Source organism: Mesoplodon bidens, assembly GCF_964165515.1.
Source record: "Mesoplodon bidens genome assembly, chromosome: 3".
NCBI classification, from domain to species: Eukaryota; Metazoa; Chordata; class Mammalia; order Artiodactyla; family Ziphiidae; genus Mesoplodon; species Mesoplodon bidens.
The window spans coordinates 1,950,897-1,965,240 of NC_138178.1; the positions used below are offsets into that span (position 1 = coordinate 1,950,897).

General features: G+C 37.6%; 1 protein-coding gene across 1 annotated transcript in view; it reads left to right on the plus strand.

Moving 5' to 3' along the window:
• MTPAP (mitochondrial poly(A) polymerase) overlaps nt 1-13,826 on the plus strand; it is a 28,439-nt gene extending 14,613 nt beyond the window's left edge. Inside the window, exons 6-9 of the mRNA XM_081226971.1 lie at nt 2,760-2,986; nt 10,908-11,000; nt 11,081-11,154; nt 12,849-13,826. Of these exons, the coding sequence (XP_081083097.1) occupies nt 2,760-2,986; nt 10,908-11,000; nt 11,081-11,154; nt 12,849-13,196 (742 nt within the window). The 3' untranslated portion in view covers nt 13,197-13,826. The remainder of the gene's footprint in view (nt 1-2,759; nt 2,987-10,907; nt 11,001-11,080; nt 11,155-12,848) is intronic.
• Nucleotides 13,827-14,344: the final 518 nt, after the last annotated feature.

Consider the following 14,344-nt stretch of genomic DNA (forward strand, 5'->3'; position numbering starts at 1 on the left):
TGAGAATGACAAGTTCTTTTATACTCTGACGACTTTTCTTTGGTTCTCAGTAGGGAAGACGTCTCAGCTGAGGAGTTTGTTTCTTTATACTCTAGTATGCTCATTGCATGCGTTTGGTTTCACTGTACTATCTGCTAGATACATAATCAGAACTACAAATAGATTCAGAAAATCCAATCTAGAGCAGTTTTGATTAAACTCAAGTGTTCACTAACAAGTCAGTGCTAAGTACTTTTGAATAATAAAAATACACACTGTATTTCTATCATTACTATATTTTCTTTATAGTATATAAATAGAATAAAATGACTTTTTTTAGAGGTGAAAGATTACATCATTAATTTTTTTTTTAGCGAGAAACACCTTTATATAAATCCACACAATCAGAATAGTTTTTAAACTATTGAATTTTTTTTTCACACATACACACTGTATTTTATTTTTACAAGAGATACATAGACTGACACCAAGCATTGTAAATGGATGACCACATCAAAAGCAACAATGACTGCAATTACCAAACACGAAACACACTCATACCATGTCATAATATTGACATGCAGTCCAGGAATCCTCCATTGTAACAGCTCCTTTACTTTGCAATGAAAATTGATTTATTTTTTGCCTTTGAGTCCTTGTGGGATTGTTTTTTTTAATTCAAACAGAAAGTCACAAAAATTATAATCATCCTCATCAGTTCACTCAGTCCCATGTAATTAATTTTTTTTCATCTTGATCTTTTGTTAGCACTTTTATGAATTCATCAGTTTTCCATTAGAGTTCTGAAAACGCTTATTCATTCAGTTCAGCAGTATAGTCAGTTACCAGAAACCTGTACTTGTCAGTCTTTTCCATGAATTCCTTGAAGATGAAACCCTTTTATAGGAACATATTTGCAAAAGCATCAGAGTACACCCAGAACTGTCTGTAAATGACAAAAGACTTAAAAATGACCACGGTTAAAGATTTGATGAAAGTTCATAATAATGCTATTGACAAGGAAATTTAGTTATTTCTGAGATATACATTTTAAAGTAATAACTAGAATTATGACATAACATTATACCAGAACATATAAGATTGTTAGAAATTTCATGTAATGTCTGAAACATTTATATTAACATATTTCCATACAAATAACCCATAGAAAGTTTAGCATTAGTTGTTGTTTTGTTTGTTTGTTTGTTTATACAGCAGGTTCTTATTAGTCATCAATTTTATACACATCAGTGTATACATGTCAATCCGAGTTGCACAATTCATCCCACCACCATCCCCACCCCCCACCGCGGTTTTCCCCCCTTGGTGTCCATATGTTTGTTCTCTACATCTGTGTCTCTAAAAGGACATTTATCTTTGTAATAGTGTTATTTTCGTGGTCTTGTTGGTATAGTTTTAAAAATTTTGTTTTAATATGCTTCAGGTTTTTATACTCTCATTGTTTTATTATATCAGATACCTTGCACTATTTGATACTTATTTTCAGCTTAATTTACATTCATTTACATGGATAAAACATTTAATCACCATGAGTTTCTAATTTGACATTTCTGCTCTTTTCCTTAAACTCAGGAAGTAAATGCCATCCATGGTGGTACTTAGTAGACAGTTTGGAGTTGATACTGTGAAATGATGCTGTGCCCTCTCTCAGCTCTTTGAGTAATTAAAAAACATGTCTTGATCAGTAGGAGATTAATTTTAAAATAATTCTTATAATTCTTTGCGCTGTAACATTATGACTAGAAAACTTATTGAAAACAGGCTCTGAAGATTGATTTCTTAATAGACGTTTTATCTTCATGGATTGTGGTTTTTATAAATATTAAACTTAAGTAATTTTGGCTGAATTTTAAGACATTTATACTTTCTTGATAAAATAAGTAGAATGTTTTCCTTGTCTGTCAAAGGACTAGATAACCCCCATTTCCCATTCTAAAGTGTCCTGATTTAGATGATAAAAGTATAAGGTTATTTCACCTATAATCTACAATGAGATCCAATTGTTTTTGAAGTTCAGGTATCAGGAAATCTTTACCCTGGAAGAATTGTCATGTTTCTCCTTGTGGCCAGTGTAAATCCTACAAATGACCGCATTTCGTTTCTAGCTACTTCTGATAGGAAGATCAGAAATAAACTTGCAGCTCAAATTTTAATTAATCTGCAGAACCATCGGGCTGAAATGCCTACAGCCCGAATACGTTCTGGTGCTGACTTTGTCCATTCTGTCTATATCTTCTCTGATCTAAATTTCTAGACTCATACCTGGACAATTTACTATAGGGGTACTTAAATGCCCCCTAAAAACACTGGAAAAGCAATGGGTGCAACAACTAAACACATGAACTGATAGCTAAAAAAAAACAAAAAAAAGGACTAGATACTCCAGGTGTGCAACTGAAGTGCGAGGTGTCTTATCTGCAGATGTGCTGCTGTCTTCACTGATAGGTAATAAACGGTGCTTAGGTGGTATTTCACTTATTAGGTCATGTTTAGGAACTTTGATTTAAAAATTTAAAGCTTTTAGAACTGCACCGTGGTTGTCAGCAGTTAAAAGAATGTTTTAAGGGTAATGAAAGCATAACCATTCATGTTAAATTTTATATTGCAAATACATAATGCTTCTGATGATCTGCTCTTGTTATTCTGAATATGTTCAGATAGAGTAAGATATTTAGATACGTCCCCAGGTATGTGTTTTACTCTACTCTAGGATCATAATTTGGGGGTTTGAAAATTCCTGTTATTTTTCTCTTTTGAAGGATTGCCTTGAAGAGTTCTGAACTCCTTTATATATATGGTGCCCTGGACTCCCGAGTGAGAGCCTTGGTGTTCAGTATCCGATGCTGGGCTCGAGCACATTCGTTAACGAGTAGTATTCCTGGTGCTTGGATTACAAATTTCTCCCTTACCGTGATGGTCATCTTTTTTCTCCAGAGGAGATCACCCCCTATTCTTCCAACACTAGACTACCTAAAAACCCTTGCAGGTGAGACTAGAAGCATCTATTTTCTCTCTGACGTTTGAATGGATGGAATTACCATGTGTTATCAAAACCATGTGTGTGTGTTTGGTGGTCATGTATTTTCAAAGCCTTATGAATCTAAAATTTAAGAGCTTTTAATTTTCTCAGTGTCCACCAGGGGTCATGAGAGCAGATGATTTGTGAAGCCGAGGCCTTTAGAATTTTTTGAGAGTTCTGTCTTGTGTCAGTTGGCAATGTTGTTTACAATCTCCTGAGCCAGTTGGAACCTCTCCCTTGGTTTACCAAGCTTGGAATGACCTTGGAAAAAAATATATCCCAGATGCAGCTTCTGATAGGATCCCAGCTTCAGAGATGGCTTTCCAAGTCTGAAGCTATTTCCAGATTTCTCTTAGAGATGCTAAAAACTGTTTCATGATGTTGTTCTGGTTTTTTGGTTTTAGCATCTTTATTGGATCATAATTGCTTTAGAGAGATCCTAACTTGTTTTTTTTGGTTAAAGCTTATAAGGAATCGTAGGTAAATGGTTTTAAAATTAGTATACTATTTAATTTATATTTTAAATAAATTGAAATTTTGATAGACTGCTGGATAAGATACTAAAGTATTACAGTCCTAAATTCTAAAAGGAAGATAATTCAGGGATTTACTCGAAGTGTATATGCACTCCCATCTTCTGCCCCTCCTATATATTGCTGCCAAATAATTCTTTTAAAGTACATCCCTGCATCGTCCCTGTTTAAAATCACCTTAAAGGAATTTTATTCCCTATAGAATAAACCTCAAGCAGTTGACTTAGCTTGGTGTTTAAGATTTTCACCTGTAGCCACATCCAATTTTTCCAACCTCTTCTCCCACCATTTCTCTTCATGTGTTCCCTTCCACGAAGGGAACATAACATAACATTTCCTCTTAGCTCTTTCATTTATGCTGTGTGTTTTTCTTCCTAGAATGTGCCTTTTCTTCTCTAAATTCTTTTAAGTTCTCTTCCATGCCACTTTTCCTTATTATTCAAATTAGAAGTAATCTCTTCTTTCCTGTGAACACTGTAAGTGATGGTACAGCTTGAAAGTAAGCTTTAAAAAAAGCTCCATGTGGCAGGTTAATGGAAAGTAGCAAGTTTTCAGGGAGGTGGAGTGGTGAGCCTGTGTCTCATCTTTGAGGTTGGAATAAAGGGCATCGTCCGTGCCGGTGCTCATCTCATCGTTTGGTGTCATTCATTCACTAAAGATCTGTTGGTCACTTACTATGTGTCAGGTGAGATTTTTGGCACAGACGATGTTCTCAGGTAACTCAATCTAGTAAAGAGGTAAGAAACAAACAGAAAACATGGGTAGATCTCACCACTAAGCAACCGGGAAATAGCACTTCCTGTTCAATCCGTGCTGTGTGCCCTGATGCTTATGACTGCTCTCCTAGAAACCATTTTGGGGAAATATCATGGAATTTTGGAGTTCAGGAGCTAAGAAAGAGTAGAAGCTGAAAAAAAGGAGGAATTGAGGCAGGTTTATGTTGGGGGCTGACTGCTGCTAACATCGTGATTGTTCTCTTCCAGTCTGACAAGTGCTGCCACCCTGCCACGCTCAGGCCCCTCGCACCCCTGCCCCGGGAGGTTTATACTGCTTCTCTCCTTCCCACTGCTCCATTCTTAACAGTGATTTTTGGAAATTCATGTCTACTTGTAGTATTCTCTCTCTTGAAATCCTTCAGTAATTTCCTAGTATCTTTTTTTTAATTTCCACTAATTGTTTCAGGAAAAGAATATGATTTGTGAATGAATTAAAAATGACATGTTGAGTTTTTATTCCAAATCTATTTTAAACCAAATTTAAATTTATGCACATCTTATGGCATCAAAACGGACAAAACTAGCTTGGGAATTCCTTCACTTTCTACTTAAAAATACCAAATTAGTTGTTGAAAATTCTTCATGTTAGTTTTTAAACATGGTCAGAGAAATTTTGGGGCCATTTCAGTTGCTTCTTTCCACATAGCACATTACAGGTGTGAATTGCCAATAAATATAAAGCGAATTTGATATAATTGTTGCTACTTTTTTATCTTTGGTTTTTAAAGTTCTAGTGAAATCTTGAACTTGTAAAAGAATTTTTTGTGGATGAATGCATACGAAGGATGTGGTGAAGATGATTTTGAGGAGAATTTGTCAAAATATTTTTTTCCTACTCATTTAAGTATTTTTCAGAATCCATGTTTTTTATACTTTCTGATTTTAACCAGTGGTCCCATACTGATGTACATTCAACAGTATATGGCTAAGAATAAAAACAATGTTAAATCGTGAAATAATCAAAGCCATCTTGGGCACTCCATAATTATGCAGCTGAGGGACTTGTGTCCTGTTACAGTCCTTTTCTTCTAAACTGCACCTCTCATTTGATATTCAGGTAGAGCCTGTCATTTGTGTTGTTTCACAAAGAAGACAGTGAGACCCCGTTTACTCGATTGCCTGCCTGCTTGCCTGCCTGCTTGTTTGTTTGTTAGTAGAAGGCAGCGTCAATTTCTGGAACGCCTGTTAGCACTTCTAGGACTTTGTCAACCGCTGTTTGAAATCCAGAAGTTGAAGTCCAAACTTCTTATCCTTATGTTTCGGGTCCTTCGTGGTCTTCGTTTTCCTCCTCTTCTTGTACCTTCCCTCTTGTGTGTAGATCGGGAGCTGCAGCCCTTCTGCACTTCTGCACATCTCTGTGCCTTCACCTGAGGCGGCCTTTTCCTCCTGCCTTCTCTTCTTGCCTGGAGGACCTCCTCATCATCAAGGCAGAGAGGACATGCCCGGTCCAAAGATTTGCTTGTTAGCTTTTTCCTGGCTTCTCTCTCCCCCCTTCCTCCCAGGAGGCAGTGCCTTGTCGGCTCCCAAGCACCTGGAGCGCACCTGGATGGTAACAGCGGGTAGATTGTTGTCGTTCTTTTACCTGCCTGCCTTGGCCAAGCTTTTCTAGGGCAGGCTGTCTGATTCGTCTCTGCATTTTCTGCTCCTGGCTTAGAGAAGTTCAGTAAATACATTGAAATGGTTGGATGAACGTTTTAAAGTTAAAGGTTGTTTTGTACTGAGCAGGATGGCAACTTGCGTATTTTGGTTATTCTTGAATTTTTGTTTCTTTATCTTTTCTTAGTCGCTACTACTTTCCCCCATGTGTCTTATTTTCTTGCATTTTCTGCCCTTTTTTTGCCTTTGCTACCTTTGTTATATTTACTTCTGTGTTTAATGCTTTTAATATAGCATCTTACTCTTATAATCAGTTGTTTGATTAGAGTTCATTTGTTTAGGATTCCTGCTTTTCTTTCCTATGACGAATTAAAGGTTTGAGGAAGAAACGACTGGGTAGTGTTTTCAGCAAATTTGATGCGGAGACCCCAGCACAGAAGAGAGATTGATTGATTGATTGATTGATTGATTGATTGATTTACTTACTTATTTATTTATTTATTTACTTACTTACTTACTACTTACTTACTTTACTTACGGTACGCGGGCCTCTCACTGTTGTGGCCTCTCCCGTTGCGGAGCACAGGCTCCGGACGCGCAGGCTCAGCAGCCGTGGCTCACGGGCCCAGCCGCTCCGCGGCATGTGGGATCTTCCCGGACCAGGGTATGAACCCGTGTCCCCCACATCGGCAGGCGGACTCTCAACCACTGGGCCACCAGGGACGCCCCAGAAGAGAGCTTTATTTGCTAGCTTTCTGTGACCCAGTAACAATTTACTGAGTGCCAGGCACTTGGCTAAAAAATTTTATGCATCATCTCAATTTCCTAAGTTCACATAGTTAGAACATGCTAGAGCCAGAATTCAAATGCAAGCACTTTTCAGAGCTTATACTTTTGTTTTTCAACTGAAATATTATACACATCAAAGTGCATATGTGTGTGTGTGTGTGTGTGTGTGTGTGTATAGATTTTCGCAAACTTGAGCACACCTCTGTAACCGCCACCCAGATTGGATAAAGCACCTAGAAGTACCAGCTGCGCTCCTTTCTGGTCACTGTACACCTTCCCCCAGCCCAGTCTCTTCTGATGGCGTAGATGAATCTTACCTGTTAGTGTCTCTTATGTAAAAGCTATCACAGAGTATGTATTCTTCTGTGTCTGGCTTTTCCCCTCAACATTGTGTTTAGGAGATTCATTCATCTTATTAGTGCATTTGTGGGCCATTCATTTCCATTGCTATGCAGTATTCTGTTATATGAATATTCCAAAAGTTTTTTTAAATTCTGTTTTTGGTGGACATTTGGGTAATTTGTAGTCTGGAACTGTAGTGCTAGTGTGACTGTTCTGGCACATTTCTTTTGGTGAGAACTGAACACAGGTACTCATTTCTGTCCAGTGTATCTGAGGAATAGAGTTTCTGAGTCTCAGGCTTCGGGTATATTGAGCTTTGGTAGAGACACTGCCAAACAGTGTTCCAAAGTGTGAACTCCCGCAGGCCCAATATACAAGTTGTAAATGCTGTTGGTCTTTGCCAACACCTGGGATTATCTTTTTTTTACGGTAGTTCTTCTAATTGCATGTGTCGTGGCATCACGGTTCGTTTTGATTTTCTTTTCCCCGGTGACTAATAACATTGAGCACCTTTTCATATATGTATTAGCCATTTGGGTATCTCTTGTGAAGTTTCTGTAAGTCTTTCGCTTATTTTTCTGTTGGATTATCTGTCATTTTCTAATTCACTCACTGGAATTCTTTACATATTCTGCATGTGAGTCCTTGGTCACGTGTTCTGTATGTATATGCTTATCTGTGTATCTCAAATACGTGCACACTGGTTCCCTTCACTCCCTTGATAGTGTCTGATGAAAAGGACTGTGGCTTTTAAAGTTCAGTTCTATCAGAGTTACAGATGCACATGTGTGAGGAACAGCGTCTAAGTATGAATTATTCTGGAGTCGGGTGAGCTACGAGGTGTTAAAGCTGCTCTCAAGGGGGGATACAACCATGACATCAGAGTCTTCACACAGTTGGATCCAAGTACTTGAGAGGCGATCCCTTGGATGTGCATTTTCAAAAATCACTCTGGCTGGGTGGACTAGAAGGAAGCAAAACGGCAATTGCCGGAGTGTGTTACCCCCCCCACCCCCAAATATTAGAGTTAGCCCCGCCCCACCCCCAAATATTAGAGTTAGCCCTGTCCCACCCCCAAATATTAAAGAGTTACCCCCGCCCCACCTCCAAATATTAAAGAGTTAGCCCCGCCCCACCCCCAAATAGTAAAGAGTTAGCCTCACAAGTGAGTGGGGCAGAGGCACCTGTCACCTGTTGGCTTCTCTCACTCAGTTACTACTGACGCGTGGCGTCCCGGAAGGCTTGGCACTGTTAATAGTTATAATAGAAGCTGAATGTAGTTAGTTATATAATTGTAGCTATTCAAGTTTAATTCCAGTAAACTCTTCTTATAAAAGTAGGACATTATAAAGGATTTGTTACCAAAGAAAAATTAATCAGCTTGCATATAAACTTGATGTCTGTTGTTATGTCCCTTATTTAGATGCCTGTCCACTTCAGGTTGTTTGTTAGAAATGCATGTGTCTGGTGCACTGTTGATTTTGGCTCTTTCGAACAGAAAGATTAACCTAAATAATTATATAACCCCATAGATATGATGATCTCTACTGCAGCCCCTAGTAATCTATCAATGTATACCAACTCTTGCCATTTGTGATCTCTCTGGCAGATTATGAGTTATGGTAGTTCAGTGTTAGTTCCCTGAAAAATGTGGGTACATTTATCAATCTGGATATGTCTGTGAGAATGTTATTCAGTGAATTTCATTTGTCATATGTATCACGTTGAAAAACAGTAATTGCTGTACCAATCATTGAGAATCTAAAGATTTCCAAAGGAAGCCAGAAAATCAAATTTAGTAAATACATAATCTTAATTTTTTTCATATAGTTTTTAAGTTCACTTAAGGGGAAGGACTCTATTATGAGTTAATTAAGGTGCTTACATGGCTATTTTTTCCACAGCTGAGAAAGTTTGTATTTAGTTAAGAATTTTTGCCGGTTTTTCATACAGTACATTTAAGAAGAAAGTCATTGCCACGGGAATTAATGAAGACTAATAGGGTATCTTATGTATGAGTAGGTTGGGAATCATTTCTGTATGGCAGCACTGTCCAGTAGAACTTTCTGTGATCATGTTGTACATTAGGGCAGCCACTTGTTATCTGTGGCCATCAGGCACTTGAAATATGGTTAGTGTGACTGAGGAACTGAATTTTTTATTTTAATGGCCGCATGTGTCTAGTGGCTGTTATATTGGACTGTGTAGCTGTTGTTTAGGTGATAGTTTAATAGCAGAAAAACCGGGGCGAGAGAAAAAAGGGGAAGACTTTAACAGCTGAGTTGTTTCTTAGGTTTGAATGCCTTGGGGATTTTGAAAAAAACAAAAATGGCCCTATCTTAAATCAGAGGATAATTTTTGTCCTTTAAGTTTTACTACTTTGTTAAAAACTCTTCTAGTGAAGACCAGCAGTCATAGACACAGTCTGTTTTTCATCACTGCACATTCCTAGAAATACTTTAATGTAGAAATACTTTAATGTGGATCTCATTTTTCTATTAGAATTGTATTTCTGGGGGAAAAAAAGGACATAGCAGCTAAAAGAGCATCAATATATGTGACTGGCCTGTGCCACACAAAATATAAACTGTTGATAATTTGAAATAATAAAACATATGCCCAGGTCCCATAAAAAGTAGATCTAAGTGGAACTGTATATAAGTTCTTCAGTTGTATAGTAGAGTACATAAAATTTGCGACTAAAATTAATAGCAATTAATTTTAGAATCTAGAATTAATGGTAGAATCTGGAATGCTGTTTGAATACTTAAGTCAGTAACTCAGGTCTTAACCAAAAAATAACCAAAATCATAAAAAAGGGGAGACAGAAGTTTGAAGGAATCTTGTTTATCTCTCTCTAAATTTCTTTCTGGCTGTTACAGATAAGCACTCAAAGTCAAATATCAGCGATCATTCAGATTCTTGGTTATGTACCCGCTGTACGCTGGACTCTGATGCTGTGGACTGGATGGGAGGGGGGAGGGGAGGTCATCACTGCCTTGATTGGACAGTGGCCTCTGTAGCCCCAGACTGGGGTAAGGGAGCAGACAGCATGCATGCAGTCATAGCGCAGTCAGGCAAGTGCCGATGGAGCACGGAACAGAAAGGCTGGAGCGCCAGCTTGGAGTTAGGGAAGGCGAAAGCCGTTTTTAGGTGTCCATTGATTCGACGTTTCAGAATGAGAGTTTGCCTGCATGTTGTACAGTAGAAGGTAGGTTAAAATGGTTGCAGGATTTCGTGGTAGCGATACGTTTATTGATAACTAGGGAAACGATTACCTCTGAAGACGTAAATACTGTTAGGAAAGGTGAATGTTTTAAGTCCACAGTGCTGTTAAATGTGTGGTACTGAATCCCAGTCACTCTGGAGGCCTGCATCTTAGAAATTACTGGAAGGTTTTCAAAATTCTTAGAACATTCAATTTGTATGTATCGTGGATGAATTGTTGAAAGTAAACGCACAAAAGGGTGATAAGAATGAAATTGGAAGTCTAAATTAAATATTATTGATCAAAGATAGTGCCAGGATTTAAGTTGGTGAAATATGGGAACTGTCTACATTTTCAGCTAGAAAACCGATGACCTCAAAAGATAGATTAGGAATCATCGAGTGTTGATAGACAATTCTAGTTTGCTAAAGTACATGTGAAGTTAATTTTACCGAAGTAAAATTGCTCTCAAATCTTCTTTAATCGAGTTTTAATCCTACTAACCGTCTATACTATATATAAAAAACACTGATTAATAATAGGACACATTTATCTATAACTTTGATTTATGTGATTATAGATTTCTGAAGTAGGGAGTATCTTTGAAATAGAATTTAAATATTTTTCATTTCTCTTTATTTAAGATGCAGAAGATAAGTGTATAATAGAAGGCCACAACTGTACATTTGTTCGCAACTTCAATAGAATTAAACCTTCAGGAAACGCAGAAACACTAGGTAGGTGTTTTCTTTGTCTTTGTTCCTTTTTGGACTGAAACAGACTTTCTTATTATTTTCCTTGTTTTATTTTCTTACAGAATTACTACTGAAGGAATTTTTTGAATATTTTGGAAATTTCGCATTCAATAAAAATTCCATTAATATTCGACAGGTAAATACTCTTTCAATGTTTGGTTATTAGGCACGTGGTCTTCTACTGCACTAATATTTAACGAGTTTAGTTTTCAAAGCACTGTCACAAAGGTCATTGCATGTCACCTCTATGGTGATAGACAGTAATAAGAAAACTGGTGCCCTAGTGGAGCTACATGACTTGGCTAAGATCAGTCATCTAGTGTCTGGAGGAGCAGAGACCAGCTCTTTTCAACATCTGCCTCTGTCACTTTGCCAAGTAACTTTGTGTCACTTACTACTAATAGTGTGTGTGTCCTTCAGCATGTGGAATATATTCTGAACGTTTTTTAGAAAGCATGATTTTACATATAGTTCTCTTTAAACTGGATTTGGGTTTTTACGAAAGAAACAGAATGCCTAGTCCCAAAGATAGATTTGAATGATTCCCTCCATTTGAGCCCTTAGGGTTTAAATTACTTAGGCAAGTGAATTATGATTTGGGTTCATCTGAGTAGCTGGAATGACAGACATTTTCCCTAAAGAGAATCTATCAGAGTAAACCCTGAGCAAAACTTGTTTGCACGTGGGAAATACTTGAGATGGTGCTCCGGGTCTGTTCTGCCCAGCATGTGGGTATCTGGTTACAGCCCTTAGAAGACTGGCTTCGTAAAACACATGCTCAGATATTCTGTTTTTGTTTCTTCACCTCTCCTTTTTTCATTCTTCCCTAACCCTTATCCTGCTCATGGAGATCTTGTTTTTAACAAATAAAAAAGAAAGGAAGTGTGGGGTTGGGAGAGGGCAGAGGCACAGAGCTCTGGACTGCAGTCTAGAAGGAAAAGGGCACGGAGCATAGGCAGTTCTTCACCCCTCTGTACCCTTACCCCTTAAGGTTCAGAGGCGATGGTCAGGCAGGACCCTGCTGGGCAGTGGCTTGAGAGGAGTTAGGGGATTAACAGGGGCTGCTCGCATTGGAGACCTGACTGCTGGTTTTGCAGTGTCTGAGTCATACATGTGGTATCATTTGGAAGAGGAAAAGATTATATAGGCTAGTGGATCACTGATGTTTGTGTGACTCGTAGCTCTAGCTTTTCTTTTTATTTCTGTATCTTACCTGGCAGAGCCTTATTTAAGTTGGATCTTTAGGATTGTAGATGGGAAACGTCTAGTGTTTTTAAATGAATAATCCTTTGTTCCTTCTCTTCCTTTCTCATTTCATACTTGTGCAACATTAATTACTATATTTAATTTAAGGCTTCGGATTTTGTGTGCTTCTATTCCCACTGTAATAAGTATGTTTTTAGCAAGTTTCAAACATAACTGTATCTTATTTTCTGCCATTTTTCTTTTTCATATTTTTTTTCTTTCCCAGCTCTATTCTGTTAGGTAAATGCTGTGTTATTTTAAAAATACTTTTATTGGTTGACTCAGCCCAGATACCTCTCATCGGAGCAGTGACATCATCATCCATAGCTCATAAACCTAATTTATTTTTCTCTAAAGAATATTCATAAAACTACAGTGGAAAAAATCAGTCAGAAGTACACACACACATATACACTAACTCATAACATGCATATATACCCACTCCCCTTGGGGAAGAAATTCTTTACTCTGTCAAGTTAATGCTGGTATTTTATGCATTTTTGACGTTTTATTAAACCAAACAGTTTTTGTATCTGAGCCCTTCATATATTTATACATCTTTTTCTTCCTTGTAATTATCTGTAGGGAAGGGAACAAAACAAACCTGAATCTTCTCCACTGCACATTCAGAATCCTTTTGAAACTTCTCTCAACATTAGCAAAAATGTAAGTCAAAGTCAGCTGCAAAAATTTATAGATCTGGCTAGAGAAAGTGCCTGGATTTTACATCAGGAAGATAAAGATCGCCTTTCGCCATCAAATAATCAGCCCTGGGGGCTGGCAGCCCTGCTGCTACCTTCTGTAGCAAATGGTATGTCTCTTGCCAAGAAGAAAAAGAAGCCTGCAAGTGAAAGAATTAAAAACTTGTTGGAATCCATAAAAAGTAGCAGTACAGAAAATTCCACAGCCACTAATGGGGTAAAGAGCAGTTAGTACTCAGGCATAATGGCTGCTCCTTTGCTTTCAGAACTGGTTTTATCCTATAAGGTGATCACTGGACTACCTGGAAGAATGGTGTGAAATTCTGGCAGATCACACTTTCATCCGATGTCTCTCTTTTCATGATCTTCTCGTTGGGCCCCTTAAACTGGTCTGACATTCTGCGATGTTTTCAGTCTGAAAGCCAGTGGCACTGTATTAAAACACCAGCCATGGGAACAGGTGAAAGAAGATTGGAATATACTTCAGATAAAATATACAAAGCAAGTGGGAAAAATCAGTTTTACAATCAAACCATTGTTGAAATCTGCATCAGTCTCTGGGTGTAAATCATTTAGAAGGACTTCTAGGTATGTACATATGAAGGCACTGAATACAATAAAGCTGCAGAATTTAATAGTACTCTTTATTTTTGTATTCTTCAAAGTATTCTTATTCACATATAAATAAAAACAGATTGGTACTGATTTCCAAAAATGTTCATGTTTTTAAAACAGATGAATGCAGACACTTCAGTTACTACATTCTAGGTATTCTAAGCCAAATATATGAAAATACTAGTACACTGTATTTAAAAAATATTACTTAGTTAATTTTTCTGTTTTCAAAAATAAAATCCTTTTTCTACTAGTATGTGGTATTGCCAATATTCCTTCACTTCTCTTTTAAGAATTCCTTTCTCCCTGTGGGGAATAGGTATGTATTGAAATATTATTTCCATTACATTCTCTGTAGAGTAACTTTTAGTTTATGCAGCAAATATAGTGTTGGAAAATACACACTTGAGCCAGCTGACTTCACGGTGAATTACTCAGCTGCTTTGGGCCCCAGTTTTCTCTTCTGTTAAATGGGGATGATGGCTGTGAAGGTTAGGTGAGGCCCATAGGAAAGTGCAAGGTCATGGGCCTGGCACCTAGCACATGTTTGTAATGTTTGTGGTATATAATTATTATTGTTGCTACTCAGAATACAGATGTAGCATTTGTACTGGTTTTCAAAATAGTTTCCCATCTAAATTTTAGGTCAGAAACAATAATGAGCTCTGCTTGGGGCATTATGGGAAACTCATTAATAGAATTGTCATGAAACAAGTAAGTTCTGTGCCCATGTGCCGTGCTATTTGATTTCACATCTGAAACCAA